The 15,376-nt window shown below is 29.5% G+C and overlaps 2 protein-coding genes across 2 annotated transcripts; both read right to left on the reverse strand.

The window, feature by feature from the left end:
- Positions 1-2,564: 2,564 nt before the first annotated feature.
- LOTGIDRAFT_117320 (hypothetical protein) lies at positions 2,565-9,199 on the reverse strand (the record flags this gene model as incomplete). Its single annotated transcript, XM_009056113.1, has 12 exons — positions 2,565-2,654; positions 2,842-2,886; positions 3,210-3,280; positions 5,460-5,553; positions 5,695-5,740; positions 6,145-6,223; positions 6,707-6,730; positions 6,990-7,094; positions 7,306-7,361; positions 7,675-7,787; positions 8,169-8,259; positions 9,075-9,199. The coding sequence occupies 12 exons, from the start codon at positions 9,197-9,199 to the stop codon at positions 2,565-2,567; spliced, it is 939 nt and encodes a 312-aa protein (XP_009054361.1).
- A 3,998-nt stretch (positions 9,200-13,197) lies between these two features.
- Positions 13,198-14,249, reverse strand: LOTGIDRAFT_117552 (hypothetical protein; the record flags this gene model as incomplete). The annotated part of the gene is made up of 3 exons (XM_009056114.1): positions 13,198-13,334; positions 13,939-14,031; positions 14,165-14,249. Coding segments are annotated over 3 exons (315 nt in total), but the record flags the coding sequence as incomplete, so codon positions are not given.
- Between the last annotated feature and the right edge of the window lie 1,127 nt (positions 14,250-15,376).

Here is a 15,376-nt window from a genome sequence, read left to right on the forward strand (position 1 = left end):
GTTGTTCCATAAAGCTGTGTCTATATATTGTATTCAAAGACTTTATCCAAAGGATTATCTCGACTTATGAAAGGATTGAACCATGGACCTTCAGGTTAGCAATTAAGTGTTTTAACTCACTGAGCCACCACAGCTCCCTGTGGGGCTTGAAAGATGTTGATGCTATACCTATAATGACTTATAAGAACTCTGGTCCAAAAGCTAGAATTATTGAAATGTGGATGTAAGTATATTTAATCAAAAATTTAAAAAAATTTTTTAGTTTGTTTATACAATAATATGGTTTTGAAATTTCCTATTTGAAATAAATTTTCTAATAATGGTATCAATAAGATCAGAGAAACGATTACAGCACCCATGTATATTATATACAAGTCAATTTTGCACTGAGGTAAGGTGAAATAGCTCACAAATCGTTTATCACAAATTACATTAATTTAAATTGTACCAAGCCTTGTATTGACATGATCATGATTTTGTTAATTAAAACACCAAAATGATCAAACTCATCTCAACTACATAAATATGCATACCAAGTCTCATCAAAAGCAGTCAAAATTGTATCCTCTATTACGCTCAGAAACAAATTCTTACAAATTTTGCCAAGTCTGGGGAAATAATTGATATATTCATTGAAAAAAAATCAGTAATATACATGGATACAAATTCTGGCCTCTATTGTGGACAATATACATTCATAGTTCACACCTCCATAATGTGGGAGTATAAATTGTTTAAGAATTGGATAAAAAAAAATTCTGAATGGAATGAACGTAAGTCCATATTACTGAAGTAAAATATTATAATGCTTGTAATGGTTCTTAAGTTGTATTTTCAATGTTTTGACCTTCTGACACTGATGAATTGACATTTTCTTCTAAACTTTTAGATTGAAGTGGATGTTCTGTTGATGTTGCTGATGACATTGATACTGATGATTCTATTACTGATGATGATGTATTATCTATCTGAGGAATACATGGTTCAGTATCTGTTGTTTTACAATTGTTACCGTCACTGGCTTCTTTAGACTCTATATCCACCTGAAATATTTGGTATTATTTGTTATTGACAATCACAAGATCAAACAAGACTGTAAGTATATAGCACTATTAAATACAATTAAGGATTGTATAATGCACTCAATAAAGAAAATATTGTGTCCAACTATGATATTGTTTATGATCAGATGACCACCATGTCAGATCTTTTGCTTCAATAGGCACATCTGTGGTGTCTTAGTTTTTTAACCAAATTTTTCCTGCAGAAATGTGACTACAGAAGCAGCAGACACCATAATCTGATTTCCTTCAATACTTCTGCATCACTGCTCTATAAAATCAGATATGTACAAATTTTACAAGACTATAATTACCTGCTGTTTATTATTTAATCTGTTGTGTTGATGATCTTCTCGAGTACCAAATGTATGTAATTTTAAATTATCTAACCATAATTTAACACTAGACAAGTTAAGATATAAACAATGTAGTTTTGGGGGGTTTTCTTTTGAAAATCCATGAGATTCTGTTGTCTTGTAAAAATCTCTTTTAAATCTGTACCAAATCTGAATCTTTATACATAGTTACTTCTAAAAATTTGAGATTTAAAAGCATTTGCGAACTGTAGTCAAACTTTTACTAAGAAGTAATAATCATTCTTCCATTCTTAAACCCATATCCAAAAAAACACTATCTTTAACTGTCTAGACTTCTTGCTACTGTTAAAATAACATTCTATTTACAGAGATATATTAATATAATATTATTGACTACATTGTAAAAGGATACACTCTGTCATTTTTCTCAGATTTCACTATATAAGGTTTAATATGTGTATTAAGGAATTCATCTGTTTCAGACTGAAATTGCAAAAGAAAAATATATTATGAAATGTTAAAAAACAATTCTTGAAAATCATTTGAAAGTTAGGAACATCATCAGATATTCAACCAAAGGCCAGTTACTGAGTCAGTTGTTGTCTGACTATATTGTGAGATTTAACTCCTGTAAACAAAATTGTCAATGTGACCAATCAAGAGCTCTTCATGATTGGTTCAATAGTGGTTTGCAATGTAAACATTGTATCTTGAAAAGATTTGTTAGAACATTTCATTGTACATGTACAGTTATTTTGTGTTACATGGCAATGCTCAAGCACTCAGTTTAAATCTGATATCAAATCTTATCCATGTATAATTAAAAGTTTTTTTAATGTTTTGAACCATGACACTGTAAACAACTATATCAAAATCATTACAATCATCATTATTTCACTTAGGTGAGAGCAATTTCAATATTACCAATATGTTAATAAAACCTCTGATTAAAATGATCTAAATGAAAGAAAGATCGTTTGTTTCGCTCCTGATTGGTCTAGTGTCAAGATATTTTTAACATTCACAGCCTGTGATACAGATGTTCCTGCTACTTTTGCCATGTGATTTCCACCACAATCTGAAAGTACTATTTGGCGTTATTTTAGGAACAAACTCTAATCTTTAATGTATATTGCCACTTTGGCAAGCCCTTTTTATGGTAAAAGAGTGCAGATTATACACCCAATCATATTGTACTAACCTGACAATGTGACCAATCTAAAGGGTCATGTATACCATCTGTACCATATCTTCTATTATAACCAGTATAATGTGTCTATACAAAATCAAAATAATTCAAAATACTAATGCATCTGGCAAATAAACATCTTTTCCTTATATCCTTTTCTTGTTATTTAAACGTACAAAAATGAATAAGGATTTCAACTCTGAATTATTCACCGAATGTGTCATGTTGAAAACAACTATAACAAATGAGATTTAAACTGAAAATGAGTTATTACCTGACATAAAAATAAACCTTCACTTGGTGCTCTTGGTACATCCATCTATCAACATATTTTGAAAAAGATATAAAAGTATAACTTTCAATTGAAAGTTTACAAGGGATCTACCCACAAATTTTTTTATTAACAAATCAGAAATATTTAATGTCTCCCTGTTCAATGTAACATTTAAAGCATTGTCTTAGCAACACAACATTTCTGGGATTTTAGAACAAAAAATCTTTTATCAGGGCTGTCTATGCCCCCCACACTGTTTATAAACATCTGTACAAATCTTGTGAAAAATGATAATACTAAAACCTTATACTTATTTCTTTTATGAAGCAAGTTTTGCACATAAGGAAGCAAGAACAAAATGATTGTACCTTATCATGAAGCCATGACTTTTCTATAGTTTCTATCCCACATAAACCCTTAACAACACATATTGTTAAAGCTGAAATATAAATTACAACATATTGGTAGATCTGAATTATAAATTACAATATATTGTTAAAGCTGAAATATAAATTACAATATATTGTTAAAGCTGAAATATAAATTACAATATATTGTTAAAGCTGAAATATAAATTACAACATATTGGTAGATCTGAATTATAAATTACAATATATTGTTAAAGCTGAAATATAAATTACAATATATTGTTAAAGCTGAAATATAAATTATAACATATAGGTAGATCTGAATTATAAATTACAATATATTGTTAAAGCTGAAATATAAATCACAACATATTGGTAGATCTGAATTATAAATTACAATATATTGTTAAAGCTGAAATATAAATCACAACATATTGTTAGGGCTATATTATAAATTACAATATATTGTTAAAGCTGAAATATTAATTACAACATGTTAAAGCTGAAATTTAAATTACAATATATTTTTAAAGCTGAAATATAAATCACAACATATTGGTAGAGCTGAATTATAAATTACAATATATTGTTAAAGCTGAAATATAAATTACAACATATTGGTGGAGCTGAATTATAAATTACAATATATTGTTAAAGTTGAAATATAAATCACAACATATTGGTAGATCTGAATTATAAATTACAATGTATTGTTAAAGCTGAAATATAAATCACAACATATTAGTAGAGCTGAATTATAAATTACAATATATTGTTAAAGTTGAAATATAAATCACAACATATTGGTAGATCTGAAATATAAATTATAATATATTGTTAAAGTTGAAATATAAATCACAACATATTAGTAGAGCTGAATTATAAATTACAATATATTGTTAAAGCTGAAATATAAATCACAACATATTGTTAGGGCTGAATTATAAATTACAATATATTGTTAAAGCTGAAATATTAATTACAACATGTTAAAGCTGAAATTTAAATTACAATAAATTTTTAAAGCTGAAATATAAATCACAACATATTGGTAGAGCTGAATTATAAATCACAATATATTGTTAAAGCTGAAATATAAATTACAACATGTTGGTAGAGCTGAATTATAAATTACAATATATTGTTAAAGTTAAAATATAAATCACAACATATTGGTGGAGCTGAATTATAAATTACAGTGTATTGTTAAAGCTGAAATATAAATCACAACATATTGGTAGATCTGAATTATAAATTACAATGTATTGTTAAAGTTGAAATATAAATCACAACATATTGTTAAAGCTGAAATATAAATCACAACATATTAGTAGAGCTGAATTATAAATTACAATATATTGTTAAAGCTGAAATATAAATCACAACATATTGTTAGGGCTGAATTATAAATTACCATATATTGTTAAAGCTGAAATATAAATCACAACATATTAGTAGAGCTGAATTATAAATTACAATATATTGTTAAAGTTGAAATATAAATCACAACATATTGGTAGATCTGAATTATAAATTACAATATATTGTTAAAGCTGAAATATAAATTACAACATGTTGGTAGATCTGAATTATAAATTACAATATATTGTTAAAGTTGAAATATAAATTACAACATATTGTTAAAGCTGAAATATAAATTACAACATGTTGGTAGAGCTGAATTATAAATTACAATATATTGTTAAAGTTGAAATATAAATTACAACATGTTGGTAGAGCTGAATTATAAATTACAATATATTGTTAAAGTTGAAATATAAATCACAACATATTGGTGGAACTGAATTATAAATTACAATATATCGTTATAGCTGAAATATAAATCACAACATATTGGTAGATCTGAATTATAAATTATAATATATTGTTAAAGTTTAAATATAAATCACAACATATTGATAGATCTGAAATATAAATTACAATATATTGTTAAAGTTGAAATATAAATCACAACATATTAGTAGAGCTGAATTATAAATTACAATATATTGTTAAAGCTGAAATATATATTTAATATATACTGTTAGAGATGAATTATCAATTACAAACTTAATGTTAGAGCTGAATAATAAACCCTGGCCTAGAATCAAAGCTCATATAAATTATGTTCAGTTAGCTGATAAATCAGATATAATTAATTTATTGAGCAGTGATTGTAAGCAATGGTTTTGATTATGGTGTTTCTATATAAAAAGATTCAATTGTGAAATGAATCTGATAAACACTTACCAACCATCTTTCTAATATGATGTAACATAAAACTTTGTCCTGTAACTTTTAATGTTATAAATTCTATATCATCTTCAATAGTTGGTTTATCAGCCTGTAACAAACATCATTGAATTTTGAAGATAACATTCTGAAGAGTAAAATATACAGTGTATATCAAAGATGGAGAATAATTGAACTTCATTAGCAGGAGATAAACAATATCTGACCATTCGGAAATAATTAAAATATTTACCTCAAACTTAATGATAAATCTATTAGCACTTGCATCTGTTGGTTTACTTAAAAATACAATGAAATCCCAAAAATTACAAATTGAAGTTTAATAAAAAATTTAAAGTTCAAAAAATCATTTTCTCATTTCTTCCCATGTTATAAACTTAAACCCATCTTGGTTGAAACATACATAATATGTAAGTCATGTGATATGACAGCATGATGCATGTTTTGGAACATAGTCATCTAAATAATTCCTTTACCAGCTGAAAGTGCTTAATTTCAGCTGTCCATATCACTTTTCAGACGTACATCAGCTTTTTTCATGCTATTCAATGAAAAGGTAGAAGTTTCTAGATTTTCAATACATTATTTAAAGGAGATATGAAACCAAGGTGAAATTATTTGATTTACCTTGTTGAGCTCTCCTAATGCCAATATAAAGATAGAAAGCTTATATTTAACTTACATCCCAGAAGTATAATTATGAAAATTATGAGTTCCTTTATATTTAGATAGTACTGTATTCAACAGGGTAAAATTCTCATCTTAAAACAAAAGAGAAAGCACTAAATAAACTACTGAAAACTGACTACAACTATTGACTGAGCAAAGTAAAAAGTTTTTTGATTTCTTTCTATATGTTTTTTACATAAAAAAAAAACATATTTCCCTTCTAAAAAAGTCTCAAATATTGATTGAAAATTGTCTCCTGTAAAAATAGATTTTGAAGACAAAATGTGTGCTCCTGTTTATATTTTCATAAACGCAAAGACACTATAAGACTATTAAACAGTGATATTTTGAAGCTGCAACTCCAATTCTCATAAGATAATGGAAGAATTCAAAAAAATGTTTACCTTCTCAAACAATAGATCTAACTAGACCACAGCAAGACCTATCTAGGTCACAAGTCCAAGTGCATGAATCATAGCTTTCTTAGATTATTCAGATTGGAAACATTTGAAAAAGAGAGGATCCCAATCCTCCATGTTCCTGATGGTCCCCAATATTAAAACTATAAAACTTACCACTGATTCTATAGTCATCATTAACTTGGCTAAAATACCAAAAAAAATTCAAGAGTTATACAATTTGAATATTGTCAAAGGAGGGAACGAAGTCTAAGTATTAACAACGTTGCATAAAACTTTAACCAGTGAATGTTGTTCCATAAAGCTATATATTAACAAAGTAAAAAATTTACAGTATGAGGCAAGATGTGTCATTTCACAGATATAAATACAATAATATACAGGCACTATGAGTATTTATTTATTATTTAATTATTGAATTAATTATCACTCAATAAACATACCTGGTTTACAGGAGTGAAAGCGTATGTAGGTATCATATACATATAAGTTCTGGAATCACAGAAATTCTTACTATTAAAACCTTTTGTAGTTCGTATATAACCTAGAATGATTAGAATGAAATGATCATAGCAGCTTATCAAAGAACATACAGAAACGCAATAGACAATTACACCCAATATGAGCTGATGTTCCGGTCAAGATGTTATCATCATTTACACATAGCATGAAATTGGCTGTTTAATTAAACTACCGCCCCCTTTCACTATTCCAGACAATCAAGCTATGTCTATTCTAGAAAACAAAAAACATACTTAAAACTCTGATCTGGTTTGGTAATTCTTTATTTATGACATCAACAACATCATCACTATTAATACACATGTAAATAAACAAAATAAACAATTCATAATCAAGATCATACAAATATATATCTTAGATAAGAAAATATGTTATTCCACAATATTGATGACTTATCATTCAAGGAGTTTTCTTCCTGTGGCTCATGCACAAATATCATAACTTTTTATTGAACCAATTTTATTTCAAAACTAACAACAAAAGACTAACCATGAGATAGAATACAATATTGAAAGTTATCAATTATAAAATATTGCTTCAATTAAAAATATGCTACATGTATATTAAGTTCAGTGTCATACCCTAGTACCTTTCTCTGTGACAGTGTCACAAATAGATAGTCAAATAGAAAATATAATATACTTATCTTTAAAGATATAATATTGCCTAAAGCAGACACTCCTTTATCAGTTCGTGCTGCTCTTTGAAATTGTATCTAAAATTTAAATAGTTTACTAGAAATGGGTTGACACTTTAACATACAATTTAGTTTTTCTCTTACACTGGAACTAACGAGGAGAGAGAACATGGCCAATAATGTTAATTAGTTGTCAATATAGTGCACATGAATAATGTACAATGTACACCCCTCTTTACAATTGAATTGAGTGAATAAAATTTCTGTCATTGTAAACAATTGTCCCAAGTAAAAAAAATCAACATCAGTGATCAAGATGGCAGACAGTTAAGCACCTTCTGCTGAACAATAACATTTTTTTTTTGTCTATTATGTTCCCCTCAAGTTAGGCAAGCCTTTTCTCCGGTAAAATACTGTATAATACAAATAATCCGTTATATGCATTTAAAAAACACTTACTTTATTAGGAGTATCAGCCTGTTCTTGTGTTAAACATTTACATTTTACTAGAGCACTTAATAACTCTGATTCAATAGTGGGGTAATCTTTCCTAAATAATCAAACATTACATTAAATATTTCTAAACAAAAAACAAAACAAAAAATGATAACAGCTCTGAGGTATTTGTCAATAATCTTTATCTGTAGGTAATCATTCTACAGGACTGGAATACTGAGATAACTTTTTAATGGTCATGAGACTTTCACTAGCAATTATCAACTATAAAATCTTTTACTCCTAGTCTCCTACAAATTCTGAATTACATCTTGAGGTTTTTTAAGTTCGTTATGCTTTTTGGAGGCTGTAAGAAAACTACTGTGCGGAGAGAAATGTCTCCTACGTATTCTAAAGGTTTCAACTAATAATATCGAACCATTATAAAGCCAAACACCAAAACTAGTTCAAACTGCTTAATAGACAATTAGTAAAATCTTTAAATGGCATTTAACAATTATAAGCACAATATATAGGTACAGCTATATGGAACAACAATCACTGTTTAAAGTTTTATGCAATGTTTCAACGGTGGAAACACATCGAAACGTGACATAAAACTTTAGCCAGTGATTGTTAATCCATAAAGCTGTGCCTATATATATATAACAATTAGTACTCTCCGTTTTTAATAATCCCTTTTAAAACAAAATAAGTCTGATTAAGAAAATACATAGATATTAATAGCATACTTTAGAAATATTTTCAGGCAAGTTATAGATTGTATTCTAAAAAATTTCTTGTCTAACTTCTGATAATTATTGGATAAAGTCAGATATTTGTCTACTCTGCGAAATTAGCGGTTTTAACCTTATTTTCTTCTCAAACATAGTCTTCGCTACTTTTAGATAATATATTAGTTGAACTTACTGTATTTGTATACCATAATATCCTGCACCACAATATGCTAATAATAACGCCACTTTTCTACCTTTATCTAACCTACCTAACAATGGTGGTGGTGGTGCCTGGAATATTTGAATTAAAGGTGACATCAAAATAGAAAAGGTAACGGCTCACTGACTTTAATGAAAAACACCAAATAGATGCTTTTTAAAATACGTAGAGTGTCTTTAATCCTCAGACTGCTCCTTAAGAGAGACTTGATATTCATGAATTGAAAAATATAATGTTCATGTTGCTGGCTGCAATGAAAAGTTGGAATGTTCCTATCATTTATCATGTGAAAAAACAAAAGTGAAATATGAGAAAATACTTACATCTTGATCTAACTTAGCCTTTTTTATATCTTCTGTTTTAATCTCTGTTGTTGATTGACGTTTTTTATCATTCAGGACATCATTTCTATTCTTTAATATATATTTAATTTCATATAGAAATAGATATAGAAATAGAAATATTAAAACAAACCCATAAAAAAATGTATCACTTGATTTCTTACTACAGACTAAAATAAACTGTCATAGATTTAACTTATTTCAATAACAATAACTTGATGTGCCAAGTTTTTTGACCAATCTTACCTCAGAAACTGGAATTGTTTAGTTAAGCCAGTCAGTAATAGTGTTCACAGCTCACAGCCGAAATTTGAGCCTTCAAATCCATGTATGTCCAGAATTATCTTTGTTTGAAAGTTTAAAAGACACTGCCATAAAAATGACATCTATAGAAATAGGAAAAGAAATTCCTAGTTAGAGATATTCAAGACTCAAATCAATTCCCCAAAATGGCACACCTGCCACTTTTAACCGTAGATTGATTGAAGAAGTTAAAACCAACCTACCTCAGAAACAGGAATGCTGGCCTCCATCTTAACAAATCTAAGTAAATATTTCTGTATAAATTTTCTTATAATGGTCATTTAGTTAATTAGTTCACAGGTTTACTTTTTAAAGGATGTTTTTGGTTTGAAGTAATAGCCTAAGCTTATTATCTGAAACACATTTTTATATAATTGTTAATTTCGTAATAATATTGTAAAACTAATATATCTCTTTCATTTTTTAGAGTTGACATTCTAAAATATTTAAAAATTATTGATAAAAAGCAGTCCAAATAAGACAGTAAAATAAGACCAAATTTTGTCAGACATCTCGGGCTACAAAATTTGCACCGTGGTCATTTCATGGAATATTTTCAGCACAATCATATTGAAACTCTTCTAATAAATAAGAAGGCGCTATGATTTTTAAAAAAAACATGACTAGGTTGAAAATTTAACTGCAACCCTGCATTGGAAGTAATAATTATTAATACATACGGAATCCTAAGAAGTGTACAGTTTGCCCATGGTTACTGGCTTCGTGTTAACCGGCAAGTATTCTATAAACCGGCAATACATTAATATGCCGGTCGATTCAATTAGGACCTATCGATCGCGTCATTGAAACTGCCATACTTAAACGTTTTGAGAAGCTCACTTTATTGAAACAGTTATGAAATATCGCTCAAAAGATATTTCTTTAATCTTTTATAGTTCATTTTTTTGGAATTAATAAATTGCAGTTATGTCCCTTGAAACCCAATTATCCCGAAATCATAAATATGACCAAAAGTGTCTGTAAGTCACGAACTTGTCCGACATATCTGCCTCTATTCCAGCCTCTAATGGATATCTTGACAGTTGTAGAAAATAAATCCCGTTTAATGGGATTTTCCACACCCCAGGAGATACGTTTTTGCCAGTATTTAAAAAACCTTTATGATGACTGTAAATTAGTGCTGGTCATCACCGGGTAAAGTTCTTTCTTTTAGTTAGTATCCACGTGACTTTGTGACCTTTAAACTCTTGGCTGCGTACGCATTTTTAAAAGGCCAATTCGAGATAGTTTCGTTAAAAAAAAACCCAGAGACGTGACATATGTAGGGAGAAACTGATGGTATGACTGAACTAAGGAATATTCACCTTTCCAAAATATATCTTGGTTTGCAGATAACTAAAAAGGTTTAAAACCTCCGCACCTGCGGTGATGAGAATTGTCTCCATTTAACAGGGCCTGCGCGTTTTTTTCTGTCTCTACACCAGCCGACATTAAATTGTCCATTAAATAGCTATCAAAGGCAGGAATAGAGACAGATTTTGCGGTCATGAACCAACATTTTTTGCATTACAATAATATCGACGGATAAAGAGCACAGTCTGCCTGCAACCATATCCGGATTAATTGTCCCACCTAAACCACAAGGCTCAATTCCGACTTGCATACTGCGGCCCCATCCCTTAAAATGGCAAAAGAGTACTTTTTTTTATGAAAATATGCATTATCTCTTTCAATGTTATAATTTTTAAAAATGGATTCGAAAAATATATTGCCATTTCCCCCAATGCAAAGTCTCACAGCTCGTAACAACCTGACGAAGCAATCTCAAAGGTTTACAAATCTTCTTTCCCATGCGATTTATAGCCTGGGACAATAGAAACGTAGCCTATAGGCTATTGAATATGGCTTAACATTTTACTCCTTTCTGATATTGCAAAATATGTAAAGCATAATACATTTGTATATCCAATAATCTTATAATGGCAACGAAAATGACTTTTATAAGCTTGTCAAAAAATATTCTCTCCGTATTAACTTCAAATTTTTCAGAGATTTAGTTGTAGACATAAGCATAGGGCCTATGCTACAGTACAATGGACACTATTAATTAAGCAGAGAAAACCTGTACCAAAAATCCAAACCTCTTCGTTTCATATTGAAAACTGCATTTAAACAAACAATTGCCCCGTTTTTTTTTTATCAATCATAGTCTCAAAAACGGATTTTTTTTTAGCTAAGCCAATCAGTAATGTTTGCAGCGCACCGTCGAAATTTGAGCCTTCAAATCCGCGAGTTTCAACAATTATCCCCGTTTGAAAATTAAAAAGACAGCCGTATTGTCTTGAGACTCTGCCATATATAGAAAAGACTTTTCGTACATTTCTAGTAATACAAATTTAAGACTCAAATCCCCCAGCCCCCGAAAAAAACAACAAAAAACGGCGCACCTGTCCCATTAAGTCATATGATATCGTGTTCAATCTGAAGCATGGCATTACAACCTAGTTTGACAAAATTGACGGAAACATGGTTTACAAGTTAGTTTTATTTTCCGTTATATAATACATACAGCGTGATGTTTAAAATAGGACAATCAGTCAATCAAAATGATCTGTATTGATGCCATTGGATCATACTAATACAACATGACGTATTAGATAGGACAATCAGTTTGAGTAATGGTATCAAAATGATCTGTATTGATACGATTGGATCATACTATAATACAACATGACGTATTAGATAGGACAATCTGTTTGAGTAATGGTATCAAAATGATCTGTATTGATACCATTGTATCATACTAATACAACATGGCGTATTAGATAGGACAATCAGTTTGAGTAATGGTATCAAAATGATCTGTATTGATACGATTGGATCATACTATAATACCACATGACGTATTAGATAGGACAATCTGTTTGAGTAATGGTATCAAAATGATCTGTATTGATACCATTGGATCATACTAATACAACATGACGTATTAGATAGGACAATCAGTTTGAGTAATGGTATCATAATGATCTGTATTGATACCATTGGATCATACTAATACAACATGGCGTATTAGATAGGACAATCAGTTTGAGTAATGGTATCAAAATGATCTGTATTGATACGATTGGATCATACTATAATACAACATGACGTATTAGATAGGACAATCTGTTTGAGTAATGGTATCAAAATGATCTGTATTGATACCATTGGATCATACTAATACAACATGACGTATTAGATAGGACAATCAGTTTGGGTAATGGTATCAAAATGATCTGTATTGATACCATTGGATCATACTAATACAACATGACGTATTAGATAGGACAATCTGTTTGAGTAATGGTATCAAAATGATCTGTATTGATACTATTGGATCATATCAATACAACATGACGTATTAGATAGGACAATCTGTTTGAGTAATGGTATCATAATGATCTGTATTGATACCATTGGATCATACTAGAATACAACATGATGTATTAGATAGGACAATCTGTTTGAGTAATGGTATCAAAATGATCTGTATTGATACCATAGGATCTCAATCTTCTGTATAGTCTATTGAGTTCACTAGCTTCTAAACCTTCTGGAGTTCTAGTTAATATCCACGCCAATTCTGTAAAGAAGATAATAATTTCAATAAAAATACATTGTTTAATTTTATCCATGGCATATATATTTGAAATGAATTAGAGTATCTTTGATATTTGCACCATTTCCATGTTTTTTTTTATCTATATAGATTAGGCTCAATAAGTTTGCCTTAAGTAAGGCCCTTCAAGTTAATGATCTAAAATAAATGAATGCATTTTATTGGATTGGACCAATTCTATTGTTTAATTCAATGCCAACAGACAACAGCCCTTAAGGTTCTTTTCATTATTTCCGCCAGACAGTCACCCTACAGCCAGCTCCCCCCCTACCCCGACTGTCTGAACGCTCGTATGTAGAATCTATCTATTATGGTATGGAGCTTGAATTAGAGTGTAAATATATATATATATATCCAAATATTCACACTGATAAAATGATGCTACCTTGGTGGGTACACACAGGCTATTCTATAGTTAGAAGGCCCTTACTATTCCATCTGGATTACTCTAGACTGACGATGGAATACATATTTCACGTCTGTCTTGTGATAATATTGTCGGCTTGAAGACTTCGACTTAAGTTTCTCTCCTTCTGGTAGTAGGTAAGCTTACTTGACAATGACTTACCTGATTTCACAAAGCCAAATTTTGAACATGAGTAAATAACTGAATAGTTTTCATAATCTGTTTCAACAACCTTATACGGCGCTGATGGTAAAACTAAAATTTGGTAAAAAAAAGAGAAAAATTGTGTTAAGGTGATGAGAATAAATTTCCTAGAAATGTTGTTAAAAGTAGGTAAGAAAAGATGAAGGTTGTCTTTCAATAGAAAATGATTAATTATTAAACTTACGTTTGAAAAATGAGACAATTAAAGTTGCTGGATCAGTATTTTGTGTGTAAGCATCACCTTCTACTTCAACACCTGAACCAATTCTGAAAAATTTTTAACGATTTGATTTACACTGCTTAATGAAAATAACAAATTAACACGAGCATGACCAGAGCATTCCTGTTAAGGAGCTAGTTTTGGGTACTCTATTATTGTCATTTGATATGCCAGTTAAATTGAATAACGATCACCCAGAATCTCTGACAATGGCATGAATAATCTGTAAAATTAATTCCACTTGTAGACTTATCAGTTTCAGGATTTTAATAAAGAAAAGGGGATTCCGGTAATTGAAAATGATAGTTTAAACTTACAATCTATAATATCCTTGATTAAACAGTTTTAAATATCCATTTGGTTTCATGGTATATAAAGTTCTACTGCAACTTACTCCCATGTTAAATACAGCGGAATATTCCAGCTGACCATACCATTGTCCTAAAAACTGAAAATAAATATATCCATAACCATTAAATTAAGACTGTCGTTATATAACTTTTTACTTTGTCAATTGCTGACGGACCAGATGTTAGAGTTTCATTCTAAATAGTACTATACGGATATTATTCTTGAATTCAGCTTTATCAACCAAAAAATCAAAGTTTTAAACGGTTATCTTTGCTCATACTCTTTTCGGCCTTTACCCCTATGCTACACTGTCTAATATTCTAGAATCGGGTGTAATAAATATTATTACTAAGTCAATGTCACCTTGAATTTATTAAACGAGACATTAATTTTAAACTAACTTTACAAAATAAACAAATAAAATTAGATTAAAATTTAATTAAGAAAATTAAACGAAAGGTTATCAATAAATACTACTGGCTGTCCCAATCACGTTTATTTTATTACCCTAGAGAGTTGAAATCCTGATTGTGTTGGTGGATTAGCACAAGATCCAGTTCCATATCTTCCTGAAACACTTTGGAACAGAACAGACAGAATCAAACTCGGTAAGATAGACATGTTGAAGTTTGTGATCTAAGTTGGGAATGTAAGTTAGTACTAGACCCAGTTCTTAAGAGAAAGTAATCAGTATTACAGGATGTTATATCTTAATTATTTTCTTATCTTTAGGGTTCATTATACTTGAAATCCTTCCTCACAGATATTAAGAATGACGCGACACTTAATGACCATGAACTTTAACCAATCGTCTTACCTAAAGTA

Source organism: Lottia gigantea, assembly GCF_000327385.1.
Source record: "Lottia gigantea unplaced genomic scaffold LOTGIsca_26, whole genome shotgun sequence".
Taxonomy (NCBI): Eukaryota; Metazoa; Mollusca; class Gastropoda; family Lottiidae; genus Lottia; species Lottia gigantea.